Raw genomic sequence first — 22,712 nt, forward strand, 5'->3', positions numbered from 1 at the left:
AGTTTCCCGAGGTGGGCTCCGCTCCCCGGCAGCCACGGCGGGGGGCTTGCGGCTGCGATTAAGAAGCTAAAGCGGGGAAGAAAAGCCAACCCCCCTTCCTCCGCTCCCCCCTCCACGCCCTGCGCTCCGTCCCCGAGCCGGCGGCCTCCCATCGCGGCGAGGCGCGGAGGCTCCGCCGCCCCCCGGGGCGGGCCCGGGAGCGTCTGGGGGGGCTCGGGGGGAGCCTTCGGAGCCGCCTCCCCCAGCGGCGGAGCGGCGCGGAGCGAAGCGGAGCGGAGAGGAGGCGGCGGCGCCTTCCTCCTCCTTGCCTCCCTCCTCTGCCTCCTCCCCTCCAGCCCTGCCCGGAGCTTGCGGGGAGGGGGGAGAGAGGCCGGGGAGGGGGGGGGGGGGCGGGCTTCGCCTCCGCCTTCAGCCCGAGGAAACTTTGGCCGGGGGGAACGGGGGAGGATGGAGGCCGGGGAGCCCTTCAACCGGTCGCGGGCTGGGGTAGAGCCGCCCCGCGGGGACTTGAACCTCTCCGGGCTGCCGGAGGCGGAGGGGAAGCCCCTCTTCGGCATCGGCAGGGATAACTTCATCGTCTTGATCGTCTTTGGCTTGATCTTCACCCTGGGGGTGCTGGGCAACTCTCTGGTGATCACGGTGCTGTCTCGGAGCAAGCCGGGCAAGCAGCGCAGCACCACCAACATCTTCATCCTCAACCTGAGCATCGCCGACCTGGCCTACCTGCTCTTCTGCATCCCCTTCCAGTCCACGGTCTACGTGCTGCCCGTCTGGGTGCTGGGCGCCTTCATCTGCAAGTTCATCCACTACTTCTTCACCGTCTCCATGCTGGTGAGCATCTTCACGCTCTCGGCCATGTCGGTGGACCGCTACGTGGCCATCGTGCACTCCCGCCGCTCCTCGACCTTGCGCGTCTCCCGCAACGCGTTGCTGGGCATTGGGCTCATCTGGGTGCTCTCCTTCGCCATGGCCTCACCTGTGGCTCACCACCAGCGCCTCTTCCACCCTGAGAACAGCAACCAGACCTTTTGCTGGGAGCAGTGGCCCAACCCACGCCACAAGAAGGTCTACGTGGTTTGCACGTTCATCTTTGGCTATCTGCTCCCGCTGCTGCTCATCTCCTTCTGCTACGCCAAGGTGGGGCAAGGCGGGTAGTGGTGGAGGGCATGTGAAAGGAGTGGGGGGGGTGACCACAGTGGTGGGTGTCCATGAGCCTCAGGGACATCTCTGGACACATGTAGGGATATGGCGCTGGCAGGATCCAGCAGCGTTAGGAGGTGATGGGGCAGGGGTGTTTGCACTGCGGAAGGACGGGGCAGGTTTTACAGTTGAGGGATGGGGAGGGGGGGACAAGGTATGGCATGGAAAGGTCAGGGATTGCATGGGGCGGGGGACAGGTGGGGGGTGTTGTTCCTGCAATTATGGGGACCCCTCTGCCTGACGTCCTCCTTGCAAAGTGTCGAGAAGCCCCAGAATCTTTCTCTGTGAACGCAACTCTACTCTTTCCTTGCAGTGCTGTATAAGGAGTTTAACTCAAGTCATGTGCAACCAAGCAACAAGTTGTTCAGGCTTCAAACACAGCATTTCAGTTCCTTAAAGTACAGCGTGCTGAGAAAATATGACACAAGCCTGCCAATCCGGTCTGATCCAATTAATACATAATAAGAGCAAAAGACTCATTGTGTTGCCTGGTCACTCTGAGCCCGGTCTTGCCCCCATTGAAGTGAATGGGAGATTTACCTTTGAATTCAGCACGGGCATGTGCTAGGAAGCAGTGACTGAGGACCTGGGTAGGAAAAAGCTATTAGTAAGGTTGCCTGAATAGAGGTGCTTAAGGGTTTTCTGCTCAGGGAACAGTCATGTTTTTCTACAAATGTTATTTGCAGCCTTCAGTGTAGCATCCACAGCTCTCTGACAAGACCCGGAGCACAGGCTGTGACCTGCTGAGCTGCACAGAGATCCTCCCAGATCCTCCTGTTTCTGTGACAGCAACCTCCAGTCCAGATTTATCCTTGGGCAGTAATTTGTGTTCACAAGGATAGGTCTGCTCTTGCAGATAAGGACTGCTTAGGTGTTGAGAAGTGACTTTAATTAGCAAATTAAATAGGTTTAGTTAATGTATTTAATGTGAACAAATAATTTTATGTTCTATTCAGTTGTACGTACTATATACGTTATGTCAGTTTAATTGTGGAAGTAAGTGCAGGCTGGAATGACATCTAACTTTGCTAAAACTTTGAGTTATGCAGAACTCAAAGGACAATGTTTCTAAACTACTGTTTGTAGTGAAACAAGTCCAACGCAGCAAAGGGAGAAGAAAATGTATGTTTTCATACATAAACTGAATTTTGCTTTCCCTCGGTAAATACACTGGCATCTCTTCTGCAGTGGTGAATGTGACTGAGCTGTGAGAGGGAAGAAACCTGTTGTAGCCTAAGATCATTGGAGCCATAAGAAAATAATGAATATTACAGAGAGACTATTACTGAATGTGTGTAGAGGAAGCTTTCCAGCCATTAAGAATTCTTTTATTTTTAAAAGCCAAAGTGTCTTCAATTTCAGCATAGATTACCAGCCTTCAAAATATAATTATGTGACTGAAAATTGAAAGCAAGTCTTTAAAAATTATGACAGACTTGCACAGCATAGAAAAAAAAAAAAAGAAAAAAAAAAGGAAATTTACCTAAAGGAAATTTAAGCATACTAAGCAGAACACACCATGCTACAAAGCCCTTATACTAAAGTAGATACCTCAATATCAATATGAATATGTGTAACTAAAAAACGACAACCCTGTGTGAAATACATGCCCAGAACAAGTTAATAAAAACAAGGCCACTGCAAGTTACAACTAAAATCTTGTGCTCTGATTGTTGCCAGGCTGAGACCTCACCCTTGCTTGGTCTGAGGATTGATGTGTTTTGAGCCTGAATATACAATCTTGCTTGCCACAGCGCCAAGCTGGAGGATCCAACATGAAAGGATGAACTCTAGGAGACGTTTTGTATTCCCACTGGTGTCAATAAAGCTGAAAAATGCCATGATTCATAAGAGGCTATATTGAAGGTGTTTGCACCCTGCAGCATAAAGGCTTGTTCTTGCCCCCATTTCAGAACCACTGACACATCTCCAACTGCAGTATAGTGGGGCACATGAGGTAGAGCGAGGGAGAAATTAAGAATGATAAAAGTTGAAAATCAGAGCTGAAGTCTTACATTTGTCGAAGTCACTGCTGCTCTCCCGGGTGTCCAGCAACGTGATTGCTGTGAGCTCTTACTGATGTCACTAGTACAACGGATATTTTGGCTTCTTAATGCATGCATGGTTAGAGGATAGTTGCTGTGTAATAGTCTCAGAAGTATTACAAATCTAAACACATTAGTTTCTGATGGACTTCCCTGGTTTTCATGAACTGTGGATCAGCTAAATAATGCAATTTTCTAATACAGTAGATTAAGACAAAGGAGATGCATTTCTCTATTTGAATATATTGCCTTTTCCAGGCTCCTTTAAGGCAGTTCTGTTTCCTTTCTAAGCAAATTGCAATTGAACTTTCAGTTTTGAAAGTCTCATTTTTTAGGCACTCTAATGGGGGATTGAGTTCTTTTCCTCTCCCAGTCTCTCTTAAATTATGTTAGGAGACATTCATTTTCGGGGGGTGCTGTCCCCAGTGGAGAGCAATACTGTTGCAAACTACAGAAGTGCTTAAATGATGGTATATGCCACAAAACCTGAACTGGCAATCTCATATAATACATTCTTAAGGCAGAGACCACGCTCCGTCATGTGTGTACAGCTCTGCTTTTCCTCTCTCCCCCCCAAAAAAAGAAAAAAACAAAAAAAAAACTTTGTGTCACTTTTAACCAAACGTGGAACAGAAGTGAAAATATGAGAGGGATTGAGAAGGAATGATATTTCCCTAGTTTCGTGACAACAACAGTCAACACAGAAGATGGAGAGGCTCAATCTTCTCTGTCCTGTAAGGAAAGTCAGTTTGCACTCAGTTGTTGAACACCAGACAAGCCACATGGGGAAGAGGTCTTGCGTAGTGCCTGCTCATGGAGAAGGATTGGCTTTTTGGGATCACGCAGTCAAGAAATCACAAATCCTTAGGAAGCCAGCTGTAATTGGCTCCAGACAGCTCACAGAACTACTCTGTAAAGGAGCTTACTACTTCAGCCAGGGGAGTGGTGATTATATAGTTATTAGTTGAGTTACAGCACTGCATACTTATAGACAGCCTGTATTCTTTTTTATAGCTTATAGTGTTACTTGGCATATTATTTGTTACAGATGTTTAGTATGTGTTTCATAACATGAATATGTTTGCTCACTAATGTGCTCTTAAAGGGCAAAGTGATAGATGATGCACAGTGAGCTCCTACCAATTGACATCTGTCATGGTAGTACAATGTGACAACTGATTTTGGGTGCCTCTGCTTCTGAGTACCCAATTATGAGGCTTCAGTCCTTGAACATCAGACCTCTTTCAAGCCTCTAGGTTGGACACCTAAAATCATTAGCAAACTTTTCCTTTTATAGAGGTATAATGTTAAAAGCTACTTTTTAATTTATTTCTTGCCTGAAGAATGTTTCCATTATTATCTATCATTCTGAACATTCTGAATTCATGAAAGTCATGTATGATTTAGAGGTGGTTAAAAATAAGCCATAAAAAATAGGAGTCAAGATAAAATGCAAGCTTACATGATTCTTGGCATAAGATAATATATCTTAAATTTTGCTGAACAGAGAGGGAAAACTTTATTGGAGAAGGCTAAACTACACTGAAAAGAGAAATAAAGGGTATGACATATTAGTGACATACTATTAAATGAAAGAGGGTGAAGGATCTATTGTGACAATAAAAGTAGCAGCATTACTTCAAAAAGTGGATTGCAGTCAAAGGCACTTGAATTTAAATCGGGTTCATATTATAAAATATGGTTCAGAATGTAATGCTCGCATTATGGCTCTGTTAAACAAGCAGTTCACTCTTATTAGATAATGACCTTGGGCAGGCTTTCCTGCTGCATGATTTTAAATGGATAAACTAACAAATAAGGAAGGTGTAGGCAGTGGAACGATTGCTTACAGCCAGACAAGAAACATGCTTTGAAGCAGTGCAGACTTCAAACTTTTATATTGTTTGGCAGACCTGTTTGAATAAGCACAGATAGTTTTGGCTATTTTTTCCCTTCCCTATTTGAAAATCCTTCTTCCAGCTTCATTTAGTCATCATCCCTTAGCCTGTACTCTCAAACCATCTGAAGGTTGTCTCTGAAACAGCTGCGAGCAAAATGATATAGTCTGAAGGCAAAAGCAAGGACCTCCCAAATGCCGTTGGGATGGTTTTGGTACTACAGTCTAGACCAGCCTGGAACTTCTTCTATTTTCATAATCCTGCAAGACTCCTTACACCCTCTGGTGCAACAGCATATCTCTCATCCCCCAGAACTGCATCCTCATCTTCAGAATACAGGAAAGCTATTCCCTCCCCAAGAGCCAAACATGATTGCTGGTCAACAGGTACATGAAAACAGGAGTTACCAGTTTCATGTAAAGAGCCAATTTTCCACAGAGCTGATTTTATTTTATTTTATTTTATTTTACTTTATTTTATTTGAAATGTAACATCTGATTAGAACAGGTTGTGACTTATTTATTTATTCTAGCAAGGGTTATATTTTATTCTGTGAGTTAAATATGCATGTATAAATGCATTAGTGGATATTTTGTAGAACACTTTCTTTAGAAGAATAACTTGAGACAAAATAAGAGGAATATAAGTATTATTATTCATTCGGGTGAAGTGACAGTGGCTGTAAGAGGAACAATTGATTATTCCTTGTCCCAAAGAAGAGAGAATTTGAAAAGGGCAGTGAGGAGTGGTGTCTTTGATTTGCCTTGTAGTGTTTGTGCATAAATATGGCTCTTAATATCCCTCTACAGCTTTCCATGTAGGTCTCTGAGTACTGTTCCACGGCTGTTGATAGGTAATTAAATTCTGCCTATTTCTCTTGCTGCTGGTCTGCATACCATCTGGTACACTACCACACAGAGCCAGCATGTTTTCACTGCAGAGGCTGTACATCCTTATTTCATGACATACATACATAACCCGAAATAGGGAAACTTGAGAAGGATTAATTGGAAGGTTATCACCTAAATCTTCAACATCCCAAAATATCCAATAATATCTTTTTTTACTGCATCTGTCTTTGGAACGGAGAAAGATGCAATGCAAAAGCTTGTGTTACAAGTTTCAGAACAAAAGAAAAAGAAAGTTTATATCCTTAAAAGAAGATTTTGCAGTTCTAAGTTTTGGGAAGAGTACATCTAACTTTAGTGTTACACTCTGAGTGAAAATCACAGTCTAGTACAGTATCAAGGTGGCAGGAGACAGGATTTGCAAAGGTCCAATAGAAAAAGCTCATCTATTTAAGTTATGTGAAGGGGGCAATAATTTAAGCAGAAGTGATGGGAAATGAACTTCACTGTATTTCTCCCATGCTCTTTTGTTTTTACAACCACAGACTAAACAACTCAGCTCTGCTGTACATGGTGACAGCAGGCGAATAAAGAATGTGTGAGCCAGGGGGACACATCTCTGCTTCTCTCATGCATCTCAGGGGCTCTTCTATGCTTTTCTGTTTGTTTTCTTCATCCTGGAGAAGGAAGAACATCTGGGATCCAGCCAAAGCCATTTTTTTTATTTTTTTTTCCTGCTTTTCTGGGGCTCACGTTAGCCTGGTGGCAGCCAGGCTGGCATTTCAGAGTAGGGAGTGAGTGCAGGGCTGACACACAAACACATTCGTGTACAGATAAGCAAAACTGCACTTCAAATGTTATGTTACAATTTTATTTATTCGTATATTTTTGTGGTTTTCTGATAGATAAGAGCAGACTTTTAAAAAATGGAATCCACTGGTGATCTGTGGTTATTCACAAATATCATCCTATTTTCCTTAGCTCATTCTGTATGTTTGTAAGACTTCAGTGCCACAGTGGAATCAAATCTCTGCATCATCTTCTCTGGTTGTCCTGTCCTGGTAGTGGTTAGCCATGCATCCCAAAGAAATCAGAAAACATTCCAGAAATCAGAGAAAAGAGAGAATTTATACTCTTTCCACACCTCAGGAAATCTCCTTAGAAACCCTAACGTATAGTATTATATTCCTTCAAAAGATCTTTTTAATGCATACTTACTTTAACTCTGGATGATCTTATCTGTTTAATTGTTCTCAGTTCATCTTAGAGCTATGTAAACTCTAACCCTAACATTGTCATCATCTAACTGAGCTCTTCAGTCTGAAGTTTTGCAAAAGTGTGCACACACACACACACACACACACACACACACACACACACACTCTTACCATATTATAATTAAACCCTTGAGTTTAATAAGTATTTCCCTTTCTTGATTCTGTATGATTTACTACTGGTTAACTATATGCATCTGAAGAGCATATTCCCTGCCTCCCCACATACCTATAAATCATGCTATATGGATATATTAAACTCAGTTAACAATGACTACAGAAAAAGGGCATGCTTCACTATGCATCCACTATCCAAAACCTTATGTGAAAATCATTACATTTATGTTAAAATTTGGACCCTATGCTTGGTTGATATATCATTTTGAGACATAGTGAAAAATTACTTGTGAAAGGTATATGACAAGTGTCATCAAATTATTCATAAAGGTCATATCTCATGTGAGATTCATCTTATTATAAATTATTTGTAAAAAGCTTAGGCTTTTTTGAAGTTCAAATAGTGCCAAAATCCTGATTATATTAACCAAACATCCATCTGAAGAAAGCAAATTATGCAGGTGACTCAGAAAAGCTCTGACTCAAAACATACACTTTTTATGTTACATGCAGTAAAGGTCATTCTAAATTAACAAGTATTGACATTTTTATGAAAGAAGAATGATTGCTAATTCTTGTTACAGGATAGGTTCCAATTTATTGCCTTGTTCAATCATAATGTGTATTTGTTATGTAATGCATCTGTATTTTGATACAAGAATTCAGCTGTGATGTGCTTTGTATTTGTTGATTCACACAGATACTGATATACAATTCCTTTAGATTTTATACCATGCTCTTCTGAAATGTGTAAATTGTATCATTGATGTTTGTAAGCAATTCATGCAGTACTGGAGAATATACTCTAAAAACAATGTTTTTGAATTTTAGAAAATGGTGAAATACAAGATGCAAATTAATCTTTTCAGGTCCTTAATCATCTGCATAAAAAGTTGAGAAACATGTCAAAGAAGTCAGAAGCATCCAAGAAAAAGGTAGATTGCTTTCATTAACAATTCCTATTTGTTTATATTTTAGTTTTATGGGTAAGATAATTTGGTATTCTATTGCTTGTTGCCAAAGCCATAATTGAGAGGAGGATTTGAAATGAAGTATTTAATGACATATTCAGTCTCTCACTGAACTCAGCAGGATGGGAATCTTCTCTGATCTGGGTTTTCTACCATAGTGGGTCAAGCCATTATGTGAGATCCTTGTATTTTGAATATTGGAACATCTGAAATTTAGATATGGAGAGACCACTTCTCTCTAATGTAAATGTTTCTTTTGCCTTACCAGCCTTTTTCTCTACCTTGTAAATATTTTTTCTTAAACTAGCTGATTTTTTTTAATGAAGAATTCCTAGCTTGTATGATGAGACTTACAACTGACATTAATTGTACTTCCGGATAGGAGGCTAAAAAGAGACTTTAATGATTTTATGATTTTCCATAAAACATTTTTTTCTTTGAAGTTCAAGACTTCAGTTATATACTGGCTAAAAGTAAAATTGTGAAGGGTCTTTAAAGCAGAATATTAGCTTTGCAATTTACAGCAATATTTGAAAGATGTGTTTATGTAGAGAATTTGACAGATAATATAATATGGTCCTGATTTTTGAGCAGATTTGACCACAGTAATCGTTTGACTAACTTCTCGGTTTATGAATGTGGAGTCAGAAAAAACCCTTAGGCTACAGCTCTTCATTTGATCTGATCACTATTACCATATGGGCATGCAGACTATCTGCAATGTAGATGAGATATACATGGGCTCAACAGGGAATAAATAATCTATTATTTATGCACTCTCTATGTTAAAAAAAAAAAAACTTGTCATAGATTTTAATTTCTAGAATTAAAAATATTACATCCCTGAATCAGTAGAACACTTAACATAAATATTTTGCACTTGCTCTCATCAAGGCCAAAGGTGCAGTTTTCAAAGGCATTCTCTATGTTGCTATCTCTGTTCTCATGTACGTTATTCTCAAACTGGAAATATCTGTGCATTTCCTCCAAGGACTAGCTCTTGAAATTTCAAATAAAAATCAGATCTAGCTATGAACTTGCTTTAATAGTTTGAGGCATTGCAGCTAAGTCCGAGACTGCCTGGGCACCTCAGGATTCAGTAACCAAAGGGCAAACAAAAAGAAGCATAAAACTTTTTTTTTTTTTTTGACTTAGAAATTTCTGATCCTAAGGCCATAACTCATGTTTTCAAAGCAACTCTGTTTTCATTAGTATGTTTTATCTATCTGGTTACTGTGTGTTCTTCTGCTGCTATGTTGTTAACAATAATGCATTTCAGACCCAGTTCTACATTTCTAGCTTTATTCAAAGCTATATAAAATTTTAGTAGTAGAATCTTAAAATTAATTTGTCATATGTCTGAAAAAAAAAAAAGTTAATTTAAATTATGAATGTGCCTAAATGCTGTTCTTTGTGCTGTTTGGTCACAAAGCAGCAATATTAGCATCATTCATTGCAGGCGGTTTTTATTTGCTAATGAGGAACCATAAGCAAGATCCCATTAGGTAAAAAAGGGCTGCCCTTTAGTGTTACCTTGGTTGCAAATTATAGTCGTAGTGGAAAGGTAAGCTCTGAAGTGCAGCTTAGGAGGAATAATGGGAAAAAAACAGAAGTTGTGAGGATCCATTATGCAGAGCTACTTATGCTGCTGATATGAAATACCTTAAATACAATAGTTACAAGAGATACATGGTCAACCTCAGCTTTCAGTGTATACAGTCTATTAAAAGTCAGTGATTTTCCTGGTGCCAGGCTCGTTGTTGTTGTTGTTTGTTTGTCTTAATTTTGAAAAAAAATATGTAGTAATACACCTTTTAAGAAGTAACTGTGCATGCAATATCCAGACAGAGTGTTTTCAGCCAGAATATTAATGCATTAAATGGATCAGAGCATGAACTGTTCTTTATTTATACTTGTTAGCACAAGGAAGACTACTTTCCTGATGACAGCTGAAAGAGAAAATATTTGTGTGGCTGTTTTAGCATCAGCTGACTTAAACTAAATAGGGCTGAATAGAAAAAAAAGGTTGTGAAGACATTTGAACCCTTGAGACTAAAATTATATTTACAACAGGTATGTCCTTTGGTTTCTGTTGTGAGATTTTGCTAACCAGCCACAGTATCTCCCATAGATTATTTCAGCCTGTTGCCACAGAAATTGAGATTTTCCCTGAAAGTTTCTTTAAGTTAAGTCACTTGGTGATTGTTTAGGTCAAAGAATTAGTACCAAGCATTAATCAATTCAAGAAAGTATAGACTAGGGTCAATAAATAAGCAAAAAGTCCAGGAGGCATTGTCTGTGCTGCAGTATATATCACATTGTGGGTTAGTTTGGCCTGTGAAGAAGAGTTGAAGTTGCCTGCAGAATTATGAAGTGTTAATAGAGTAATTATAATGACCAATAACATAATATGCTTTGGAATTGCTATTAGGCTTTTATCGGGAAAGTGGCACTTGTTAGAGCCATACATGTATTAATTTTTTCAGCAACTGCAAAGCAATAACAGCTGATTCTGAAGTAAGCAAAAGGTAAAGAAAACATTAACAATCAAACTCCATTGTGCCTTGGAAAAATACTTGCAGCACCTGAAGGGTCTATAATGACTGATACTGTCAGTTGTGGCTGTCAGAAGGGATCTAAGGAGCTTTATATCTCTTTCTTGTGAAAATACTGAAAGATGAGGCAGCACCAAGGATATTTTTCTCCTTGTGTTCAACGTACAATTACCAGAAACTTCAAGTTCCTTCCTTATTTGTGTTTTTTTTTTTTTTCCTAGTTGTATTCCAGAACGTTGTTGGATGATCCCCCCACAGAAATTTTATGTTCAAATTTTCAAAATAATTCTGCTCCTCTTTAGATTCTTGAGCAAAGGTTTAATGTGACTGCTCTAAGCTCTTTCACTAGCTGCCTTCATGTACAAGAGATCTCTCTTGAAATTCTGGTCAGAAATCCTTGTGCACCTGATTAAAATATAACTTATTAGATCTGAATGAGAGTCCCCAAAGACCTATATTATTATTTTGTTACATCAAGATTGTATGCACATCAGAAGAGGCTAGGATTTTGTGTAGGGAGTGAGGTACATCATTCTTTATTTTTGAGCAAGGTGATGCATTTCCCTTTTGCTGCAGAATTTTCAAGGCTAGCATTCTTCTTGCATTACTTCAAAATAAAGTCCATATAGGTAATGAGGTTCATTTGTTAATAAATATTATTGTTAATAAATATTTAAGAGTGTATTATGTTTGTGTACTTTTTTTTTTCTATAAACAATGCTTTTAAAGCAGGTTTAAAATTAATTCTATGAGTGCTTATAAGACATTTGTGTTTTCCTTTCCCTGTCTCAGACAGCACAGACTGTGTTGGCGGTGGTAGTGGTTTTTGGCATCTCCTGGCTGCCGCATCACGTGATTCATCTCTGGGCTGAATTTGGAGTTTTCCCACTGACTCAAGCTTCATTTATCTTCAGGGTAATTGCACACTGCCTGGCTTACAGCAATTCTTCTGTGAACCCGATTATATATGCATTTCTCTCTGAAAATTTTAGGAAGGCCTACAAACAAGTCTTCAAGTGCCAGATAGGTAATGAATCACCTTTGAATGATGCTAAAGAAAATAAGAGCCAGATAGATACACCACCAACTACCAACTGTACACACATGTGAACTTCAGAAAGTCCTGTACGTTGGCTCTTCAGCTGTGTGAACAAGACTTCTAGAAAACAAAGCACAATGAGCTTTATCCTAGCTTTTTCTTGATAAAGCTAATTGCTAATAAGCTATTTAATGTACTGAAATTACATTTGTAGCAAACTTTCATGAAACTGGTATGAAAGAAAACTGAGCTGGTCCTTTGTATCTTAGCTTTGCCAAATAAAGCTCCTGGACCTTTAAAAGATACTTCAGTAAAAATGTTGGTGATATGTCTGCATTCTTATTCACTAAGCATAAGTTCTATAAACATTCATGTATATATACAAGGATACGCTGACATGGACAAGTCACTGAACTTTTCGACATCTTACCCTGTAGAAGTGAAGAGATGGCTGAATTTTCTGACTTCGAGGTAATAAATACTGTGGTACTATGATTTCAGAGAGGAAAACTTTCATTATCTCCATCAGATTGTTTTGACAATGCTTTTTCTCTTTTTAAAGTAAAGATGTGCTATGATGCTGAGTTGAAATAACCCATGTACAACTTGAGGCAACTGCTTTAGAGAGGCAATGCTGATTTTATCTGTTCAGCTGTCTTTAATGTAAAACACTGAGTGATGATGAACTTTTTACTACTTTGTATGCCTACCTTACTGCATACACAGAACTTTTGTGTACGCTATATAAGGTTTTGTTTATGGCCTGTATGTAGTTGTACCAAAATGAAGATTTGTCTGAGGGAAGCTTTTCTATAGTTTTTGCGTGTGTGTGCGTGTGTGTGTGTGCATGTTTGGTTAACTTTATAGACTTTGAGATGGAGCTACAGTTTTAAATGTGCAATATCTGTATTAATTTTAAAATACTATGTTCCATAAAGAAATTCCAAGCAATGTTTAAGTGTTTTAAAACAGCAATCCATTAAAAGTTCTAAGATGGGTTTGATGTCATGAAACTCTAAAATGGAAAATTTCAGAAGGATGTATTAAAATCAGTACAAAGTGTATAAGGTAAATGGCAGAATTCTGAAAATTCTTAAATAACACGAGCGATTTCGGCAATTTTATAAATGTTCTTAATATGTCCTTAAGCAGTAAACCTCTAAAGAAATAGTGGAAGAGTACTCGGTCCTTTGAGAACATTATTGTTAGCTGGACTATGATGTGATTTACCATTTATATTAATGATCCACGGAATCATAGGATAAATCAAACTGAAAGAACCTCTGGACATCCTCTCAAGGCAGGGCTGCCTTCAGATCTGGATCACTTCCTTATCTAGGCACGTTTTGTAAATTTCCGAGGATGGCAATTCAACAACTTTTGGTCAGCCTGCTACTGCCTCATCACGTGCAGCTGAGATTTCCCATGATGTAACTTGTGACCATTGCCTTCTGTCCTTTCTCTGTGCAATCCAGAAGAGTCTTCTCTCTAACCAATCACTATGTAATCGAAGATGGCAATTAAATTTCTTCTCAGCCTTCTCGTCACCAACCTGAAAAAATGAGGCGCTCTGTATCTCATCTGTTGCGCTCCAGCCCCCTGGCCTTCCACTGCACTTGCTCCAGCCCAGCCATCCCTCTCATGTACTGCGGTGTTTGAAATGGGACAGCATATTCCAGGTGTGGTCTCACCAGCACTGAGTAGAGGGGACTAATCGCTTCCCTAGACCCTGTGTTTTTCTGCAGAATTACATTCAGTCAGTCCAAGCCCAAGTTTCAGGACTCTGGATTTGGCTTTGTTGAACTTTATACATTTGATAACTATTGTCCCGTTCCTCTGGCTTATTGAGGCCCCTCTGAAAGGAAGACTTCCCTTTCAGTGTATCTAGCACTTGCCCAGGTTTGGTGTCATCTGCAAACTTGCTGAGCATTTCCTGCCCCCTGTTCAGGTTTTTGAAGAAGAAGTTAAGTATTGTCAAAAAGATAATCTGTCAGATTCTTTTTTTCTCCACAAACTTGCTTAAAAAAAAAAAAAAAAAAGTTTGGAGTGGTGAAAGATAACTATGGGACAGTCTCTCCATATCAGTTATGGAGGGTTAGCTGACATGAAAATGCCTATGTTTACATGCAATTATCTGCTTGGAACCAGTAAAATAAAATTGAAGATGTTGAATTAAAAATGATGGAATAATACTGCATGCATGGTTGTGTCAATTCCTTCATATGAAGAAACAGCATGAAGTTATTGCTAGGAACACAAAATATATGAAAAAAATTAATTGGAGAAGAAGGGCTTGTCTGTGCAGCAAGCCATTTTCTGGGTTAAATTTGAGGTTAGGAAACAGTCTAACACAATTTTGCAGTTCCTTTGAACTTTCAGATTCTTCATGTCCTAATCAGATTATTAAATCACTATCAGACTTGAAATGAGTTTACAACATATTAGGTGATTCCACAGCTTTGAAAATTATATATTTTTTCCTTTTTAAATTTTGCTTTTTTTTTTCTTTTACTTTGAATAAAAAATGAAATGTAAAAATAAAAATCACATAAAGTTAACATTGTGAGTTTATGGTTTCATCTGGAAGTCTTTTTTTCTTAGTTGTAAATAATCTTAAACACAGTTGCTTGATAGTCAGAAATGGGACTTCATCTGTTTGAAATTCTGAGGATGAGGGAGTGGGGAAGGCCAGCAGTAAGACTTACTTTTGAAACCCTGCCTGATTCCTGGTGAGTGCCAGTAAAACTTCCACCTCTCTTCTTAGAGAAACCTTAACAAGCACCTGCCACTCCAAAACTCGGTTTCTTGACTAAAGCACACTCCTTTTTAATCAGTGTCTCTACCATGGCTTCGATGTATTCCGCTGTGACCCAGAGGATGTTAATGTAAAAACGGTGTTAATGTATGCTGTGAACTGCAACTAACCCTTGAGTAGCAGGGGTTTGTGCCAGAAATATAGCTAATTTGGGCAGAAAATCAGCAAATGGGCACTAATTATCCTTGATGACCAAATGCCTGCTTTTAAGTTCTGGGCTTGCAAGCAAGTTTACCACACTTATTTGTCTAATATGCTTTGTTACATGTTTGTAACCAAAAACACTAATCACGTGTACACTGAAGCAAAAAAAAATCATAATAAAAATAAAAAAGGATATTTTCTCTAACTAGGACTGAATTTTCCACTCAGATCAATAATCTCAGTGAATTCCACCATATTCTTGTATTAATGGGACAATACTATTCCATACAAATTAAAATAAATAATAAAATAACAGGCATAATTTCTCTAATTCCTCTGAAACTAAAGCAGGATGCTTATGTGTAATTAAAAAAATACTTAAATTTATACTAATGTCTTAAATGATACTTCTCAAAAATTGTGATAATTAGAGACCTCAAATAGAAAGAGCTACTCATATATTAATTTATACACTCCCTAAAATTTTATTTTATGTATTTTGTCAAAATACTACCTCTTTGTGCTGTTTCACAAGTATCTCCAAAAGTTGAGAATATATTATGCATTTTAACACTGATGATAGAAATAGTATATCCCGTCAAATCAAGTAGCAGGAGTTGTTCAGTCCTTCTTAAAACTGCGCTTTAGTAGGCAGAAGTCTTTTCTTTCCACAGTTTTCTCTGCAGAGTGTATTCAATACCCATGGAATGGTAGCACTTCTGTAGCACCTCATGCTTACGTGAGAATGTCTCATTTCTTGCACACTTTTAGCAGGGGGTGTAGAGGAGCTTAGTTCTGTCCGTCTTCTGGGCTTGTACTAGGACATTTCAGCAGGTTTCTAGCCAACCTTGCATTTTATGTTTTAGAATTTCAGTGTTTTTTGTTGTTGTTCTTTTTTCTTTTTTCTTTTCTTTTCTTTTCTTTTCTTTTTTCTTTTCTTTTCTTTTCTTTTCTTTTCTTTTCTTTTCTTTTCTTTTCTTTTCTTTTCTTTTCTTTTCTTTTCTTTTCTTTTCTTTTCTTTTCTTTTCTTTTCTTTTCTTTTCTTTTCTTTTCTTTTCTTTTCTTTTCTTTTCTTTTCTTTTCTTTTCTTTTCTTCTTTTCTTTTCTTTTCTTTTCTTTTCTTTTCTTTTCTTTTCTTTTCTTTTCTTTTCTTTTCTTTTCTTTTCTTTTCTTTTCTTTTCTTTTCTTTTCTTTTCTTTTCTTTTCTTTTCTTTTCTTTTCTTTTCTTTTCTTTTCTTTTCTTTTCTTCTTTTCTTTTCTTTTCTTTTCTTTTCTTTTCTTTTCTTTTCTTTTCTTTTCTTTTCTTTTCTTTTCTTTTCTTTTCTTTTCTTTTCTTTTCTTTTCTTTTCTTTTCTTTTCTTTTCTTTTCTTTTCTTTTCTTTTCTTTTCTTTTCTTTTCTTTTCTTTTCTTTTAACAGTTGTTGCCTTAAAAAGATGTGAAAATTTCATTAAAACACTGCATCAGTGAAACTTGGAAATTGTAAAGATTTATGTTTAAGGAGGTCAGAAAACAATTCCATTGAGGTTCTTCATTCAAGGTTAGCCTACCTATTTGTGGGTAAGTGTTTAAAGTACGATAAAAGTTGTAAGCTGAACAAAAAATTATAGCAATGCTCTTCTTCAGCTCATACAGCCTAAAATACATTTTACATCCCTCAAGATATAAGTGCAGTCTTCAAGATGTAAGGATCCATATGCACACTGTGTATGATTATACATAAACAAGATTTGGAACCCATATCCAACATGAAAAAATAAATAAATAAATAACAGCACTTAACAAACATATTATTCATCATCTGCAAACATGACAAAAAATGATGGGAACTTTCTCACGTATATATCCAGCTGTCCTAACTTGACAGGTAAATGTATCACCCATTTAGCAAATTTTAACAAAAGGAGGTGATAATTTTAGTTCAAAGTGAAGATAACACTTAATGGCCTCTTCTATGTGAGTCATAAAATTACATATAGGTTTCAGTCAGAAGTACGTACTAAACTTTTATGATATGCAATAATGGAAACATTCAGAATTCCTTAAAATTTCTTTCTTATATCAAAAAATATAGAAGTTCCTAGCATTTTCTTGTGTCTAAGGTAGGTAACAAAAGCATATGAAAACAATAAACCTGACAAAACTGCCAGAAATTACATGCAAGAAATTACTATGACTGTATAAGGAGCAAACTTTAATTTTACAGTTTTGTTCCCATCTTTAGTGCTAAAGTTCTTTCAGCCTTTTGTATGACTAAATTAATTGGATCATTGATTATTTACCAATTGTTCTGAAGTCTCTTCTAAATTTAAACATTGAGAAAAACATATATTTCAAAAACATTTATTTTTTTTTCCCAAGATAAGACATTTTAATGACATTTTAAGTTAAGATGCTTCAAGGTATGTATTCACTTTCACTGTACACATGCACCTCTTTCTTAAAATATTATTATTATTCTTTTTATAATATATTATATACTCATTTGAAAAAAAAAAGTCATTTTCTCCAAGAGATAAATATAAACCTTTGTATATTTAATGTTACAGTAAAATAAATCTTACTTTACATTCCACATTGTAGGGGAAAGTGAGGGATCTTTATATAAAGCAATGTTGGAAATGCATTATTTTAAACATCATTATCTTCATGGCTTCTTCACAGTATGATGTGTCACATTGTACTTAATGATATTTGTTGTATTTTGGGTAAAGATAAAATTAGAGAAAAGATCCAATTCTACCTTACAGAGCTTGTGCTTGTGTTATATATTCAGTACACATACAAATGTTGAAGACCAGGAAATTAAAATTATGTGTTTGTTTCAGTGTATAATGAATGTAAAGTAACATGCAGTTGTTCTAAGATATACTGTACCTTGCGTGAATTTTCAAGTGATTTTTTCAATAGATCTGTATTGTTTTTTCTTCTCTCCATAATATGAAATACCAAGCCCATTTTCTTACAAAATGTTAGCACAATATTTGAAAACAAGCAGTGTACTCAGGAAAAAAAATCCAGAAAAAAATAGTGTATGTGATACTCAACAGACTCTCATGACTAGATGTTGTTATGGGTTGAAAATACCCTTATGAAAACTTAACTAAGATAAAAAAATATTTCATTTTCAAGTACCTAAATGCAGGAGGTATGATCCTCTATTCAGTCTGGTAAAAGTTAATTGAAATTGATTGAACTCATTGATATTTCTTATTCAAATGCAATTTCAATCTTTGTGACACATTTTGCTTAAGAGACATAAAACCAGAGCCAGACCCATGTATTTGAGTATGAAAAGAAACAAAATACACTAGTGATATGAAATCCAAACTTATTTTATTAAATGAAAGCCTGTGTGTGGCTCCACTTTTGGAAAGAGACAGTCAAATCGATGTACATTTGTGTATAGATCTGCATTAACCAAGAGAAATGGCTATTTCAATACCGTAAAAATATCTAGATGAGCATGAAACCAGAATATGAGTTCTACACCTAATAAGATATATTTTTAAAAGCAAATTAAATGTTATCAGCATGCATTTAAAATGATGTGCACTTTATCAATTTTACCTACTCAAATATCTTGTGCAGTTCTTGAACAGTCATTTGTGGACATGTGTACTTAACATTTGCAGATACATGGGCACATCCTGGCCATATATATTTACAGGACTAAGACTGAGGTCTCATTTTATAGAGACATTGCTTAAGTCCTATAGCATACTCCTCTTGAAACAGTTTGCCTTTGTGTGGTTATTCAATTCACTGATAAAACTTCTAATCATCTGTAAAATTTGCTGTAAAATCTCTCTTTTAGTAATAAATCATCTGAGCTCCAGAGATAATCCAGAGATTTCTAGCAATAGCTATAGAGATTTTTATCAACCTGGTTATGTTTAATATTAATATTCCAAAAGAAAACACAAAAATTTTGCTTATGTTTTGTAGATTTCACATTTTTGGGTGAGGTGATAACAAGACAGTATTCCTTTACATTAAATTTCACAATAAATTTAGCACAAGAAAACTGGTAATTTTAATACAGTAAAATTAGAAGTCATACATTTAGGAGAGAAGAACATGAGGAAAACTTTAAGAACTGATTTTTGAACTGGCAAATGATGAATTTGAAATTATCAGCTATTTAAACATAATCATTGACTCTGTGTAACTGAAAGAACTTGCAAAAGCCCTGGAGTTGTCAATTCAGAATATGGAGGTACCTTGGGTTGTGTCACTGAAAACAGAGAGGCTTTCACACAGAAATTTCAGCAAAGAGAGATATGGTTACTAAGTAGTTCAATTACATTATGTACCTCTGTACCAATACAAAGAAATACCTGGTTCTATGCCACTCTTAGATGAGTGGATGAGTTAGTAGGATCCAGTATGGTGAAATTAAACTAGAGCAGTTACATCTGTAAATAAAGTGGAAGCATTTTATGAAACCATGGGTATAAATAACTCTAGAATGCTTAATCAACAAATGCAGTATATCCCCCTTGCTTCAAATCATGTTTGGATATTCCTCCAAAAGATTTTATGTATTTAAGTCTCAATGTGTGGACTAGGTGGTAGTTAAGTAGCTTAAGTAGCTTAAGTGATACAGTATTTAGATCTGATGATCAAAATGGTCCCTTCTGGCCTTACTCTATTAGTATTCTTACCTTCATTTTTATAATTAACAGTACAAGATCTATACAGATATTAAGAAGTTCATCACAGAGCTGAACTATTATTCAGTCTAAAAGTGATCATCTGAAGATGTATGCAGAGTAATTCGACAATTGGGCTACATCCTGGAAATACTGTACAGCAATTAACATGGTTGAAATCTTTGGCATATATATTGCCATTGCTAGAGAAGGAAATAAAATGATACTATATGCTCTTCTCATTTCACCTAGTTATTTTTTGCCATAATTACTTAAAATGTAATCACTCTGCATTACTTTTGCATAGTAATTTACAGTTTTTATGAGAACTACGACCTGACTGTTGCTGGCACATTCAAAGCACCTGGTGGTAATTGTGTTTCGGTCCATAAACAAAGCTGAGACTTTTTAGCAACCTGTAATGAAGCTGTGTTGGAAACATTTACAGGCGAGGGTCTCTCACAATCGTGTTTACATTTCAGTTCTGCTTAAATGAAACACTGTAAATACTAATGCTATACTGAGTATATATGATCTGCCACTGCATTTCTGATAGAGCAGTCAACATTTTGGGGAGATTTATACAAGTTGGCTGATTAGATAGACCTGACTAATGTCCTGAGTGAGTTAGGAATAAGAGCTTCAAAATCTCTCCTGTCCTGAATTCTGCTCACTTGCAGGAGTTGTATAATGCTCTGTTCACAGCATCCTGTCACTTTGGAGGAGTTCCCCTTAACCTGCTATCAGCAATTAGACTGTACTGCATGTACTACTTGCATCTCTAGAAAAGGGATATCTAGCAAAGAGACTACTACTAGTACTACTGAAGAATATACAGAGAAGGCCCTTGGTTTTCACCTCCCCAGACCCTCAGTGCTCCAGGAGAGCAGCAAAGAGACTGTTCTGTCCCATGGTAAGTAAACAGCCTAACTGGGATCTTGAACATCAAAGAAAAGACCTGTGTACTTTCAACCCTGAAATCTGTGATTCTTCAGCATCACAGCAGTCACAGGAATGCCTTTTCTCACTCCTCCCCATATGTTGCCATCTGTCATCTTAGGTGAAATTCATCTTGCTCTAGCTATTCAAATAAATTAATCCCACAGTTCTGTGTAAAGACAAAATATGTTTCTATAAATCAAGGGTACCCTGATAATACGGTCTGATTCAGTAGATGAAAAGTAGTACCTAATTATTAACATCAGAGCAGGAAACAAGAGAATAGGAGGAGAGGGAGTAAATGTTCAAGAAAACAGTGTTGTTGAAGAGAATATATTTAGGACTCCAACTTTATACCTCTACAGAGACAATACTTTCTGGGAAGTTTTCAGATGATTTATTAATTTATTAATGTAACAAATGAGCAGAATCTTCTGCTTAGGTCTTTATTGTCTTTGGTCATTATTTTGTATATAGTTGTCTCTCAATATCTTGAATAAGCCTTGTGGAGTCATGTTTCTATTACCTTGTTCCTTGTTGCTCTAAAAAGCTGTCCCAAGATGTGTTCTAAGCTGCTCCTGTATTCATGTGGATGAAGATTTAAATGTTTTCTTTAACTCCTGTGGTGATCTCAAAATAAAAAGGCTTATTTTACCTCCAGGTCTGCAGACACCTTACTGCAAGGCACAGATTATGTATAATTCCCTGTTAAGCATACAGGGAAATAACCCAGCATCACTTGAAATGCTTCTCAGCAGGAAAATGAGACAGAGCAAGTAGGTCCAAGTATGGACTTAGAATTAAGCATGGCCTTAGAATTTTCATATGAAGTATTACAGCTAATGTTCATGTGTGAAATTTGGAAATAATACTATGATCCCATGCTAGAAAAAACTTACAGCTAAAAGTAATGCAGAACTATACCACAAATATGTACAGAAAATTATGTCCAGATAAAGGGCTCAAGAATACAAGGATGCTTAGGAAGATTTTTAATCACAGAAACCTCTTTTTTTTTTTTTCTTTTTTTTGTAATTTTCCCACATCCACTAACTTTCTATAAGGGCAAATGAGACAGAATCTTGTATTTAAATTATTTATTCAATAGTTGCTATTAACATGTAAAGACAAGATTTTGTTCCTGTTTTTATAAGACATTTTTATCATTACACAGTTCACATTCCACAAATGGAAGCAAGTGGAGTTTCCCACTTCTAATGTGAATCTTACAGTATTTACCCACCTATACCAATCAGATGATCATGATTTACACAACTATGCTAACCAGAGACCTCCCCCACTTTTCATTGTGAAATACTGATTTCATATGATTTTAAGTGAAATCAGAATAAAAGAACATGGTAATAAGATGTCTGTTTCATAGCTGATGGAAATAATTATAGGAGGAGCTACATTGCACTTAATTTTTAAAAATTGACTTCAATTTGTAATTGTTATCTTTTCTTTTTGTATTAATATTTGTAGTGTTTAATTCTGCCTGGCTAGAAAGATGCATACTGAATGTATTATTCACTTGATGACAGAGATTTCTTAAAAAATGTTTATTAGTGAAATTAAAGGTCAAAGAACTGAATGCCTATGAATGTCCTCCTTTTCTAATCTGTGAAAAAAAAAAAAAAACAAACACAACAGTTACTGTAAAATACATTTTTAATTACTTTTATCCTACCAACAATAACTGTGTATAAGACAGAAAGAAGAGGGAGAATACTTTTAATGCTACATTTCTAAAGCTGAGAACAGTATTATACTAAATCATTCTAAAAAGCAAGAGAGTAAATTAGTGAAGTGTAATTAGGGTAAAACTGCTCTTTTACTGCTGCATATTTATGTAGATGACTAAGTCAAGGTCATTCCTTTTTTTCATTAAAAGAAACAATGAAAACTCTTCCTGCGAACCAAATTCTATTATGTTATAGTTATTACAGTTGTATTGATAACTTCTAATATACTTCACCTAAGCAACATAAGAGTTATGGTTAAATTAATCATCTTGATTTTACTGAAGGAAAACAAAAGATAAAATCATGAATATATAACAGCAAAAGGTATTCAAAGAAATAAGTGGGATTTCAGTTTCTCTGTTTGGACAGAACAATTCTGATACTGGGCCTGTAAACTATCACTCGGCGTTCTCTAGCACGCAGTGTTTTGGGATGTATTGGTAAGGATAAATCTTCTATGATTTAACAG

General features: G+C 36.8%; 1 protein-coding gene across 2 annotated transcripts; it reads left to right on the forward strand.

Moving 5' to 3' along the window:
• The first annotated feature begins 389 nt into the window (after positions 1-389).
• Positions 390-22,009, forward strand: GALR1 (galanin receptor 1). 2 transcript variants are annotated; one of them, XM_083823057.1, is made up of 4 exons: positions 390-1,137; positions 8,252-8,317; positions 11,701-11,823; positions 11,901-22,009. In XM_083823057.1, the coding sequence occupies exons 1-4, from the start codon at positions 448-450 to the stop codon at positions 11,937-11,939; spliced, it is 918 nt and encodes a 305-aa protein (XP_083679183.1). In that variant the 5' UTR covers positions 390-447; the 3' UTR covers positions 11,940-22,009. The 2 variants fall into 2 exon arrangements, with proteins under 2 accessions (XP_083679183.1, XP_083679182.1); XM_083823056.1 differs by having other exon boundaries at positions 392-1,137; positions 11,701-22,008.
• The last annotated feature ends 703 nt before the right edge of the window (positions 22,010-22,712 follow it).

Source organism: Anser anser (assembly GCF_964211835.1).
Source record: "Anser anser genome assembly, chromosome: 2".
Taxonomy (NCBI): domain Eukaryota; kingdom Metazoa; phylum Chordata; class Aves; order Anseriformes; family Anatidae; genus Anser; species Anser anser.

Excerpts from the sequence above, each read along its gene's own strand:
- GALR1 (XM_083823056.1), top strand. The coding sequence starts at position 448 with ATGGAGGCCGGGGAGCCCTTCAACCGGTCGCGGGCTGGGGTAGAGCCG. Across the intron at positions 1,138-8,251 it reads TCTCCTTCTGCTACGCCAAG|GTCCTTAATCATCTGCATAA; the intron begins GTGGGGCAAGGC and ends TAATCTTTTCAG. Across the intron at positions 8,318-11,700 it reads CAGAAGCATCCAAGAAAAAG|ACAGCACAGACTGTGTTGGC; the intron begins GTAGATTGCTTT and ends TCCCTGTCTCAG.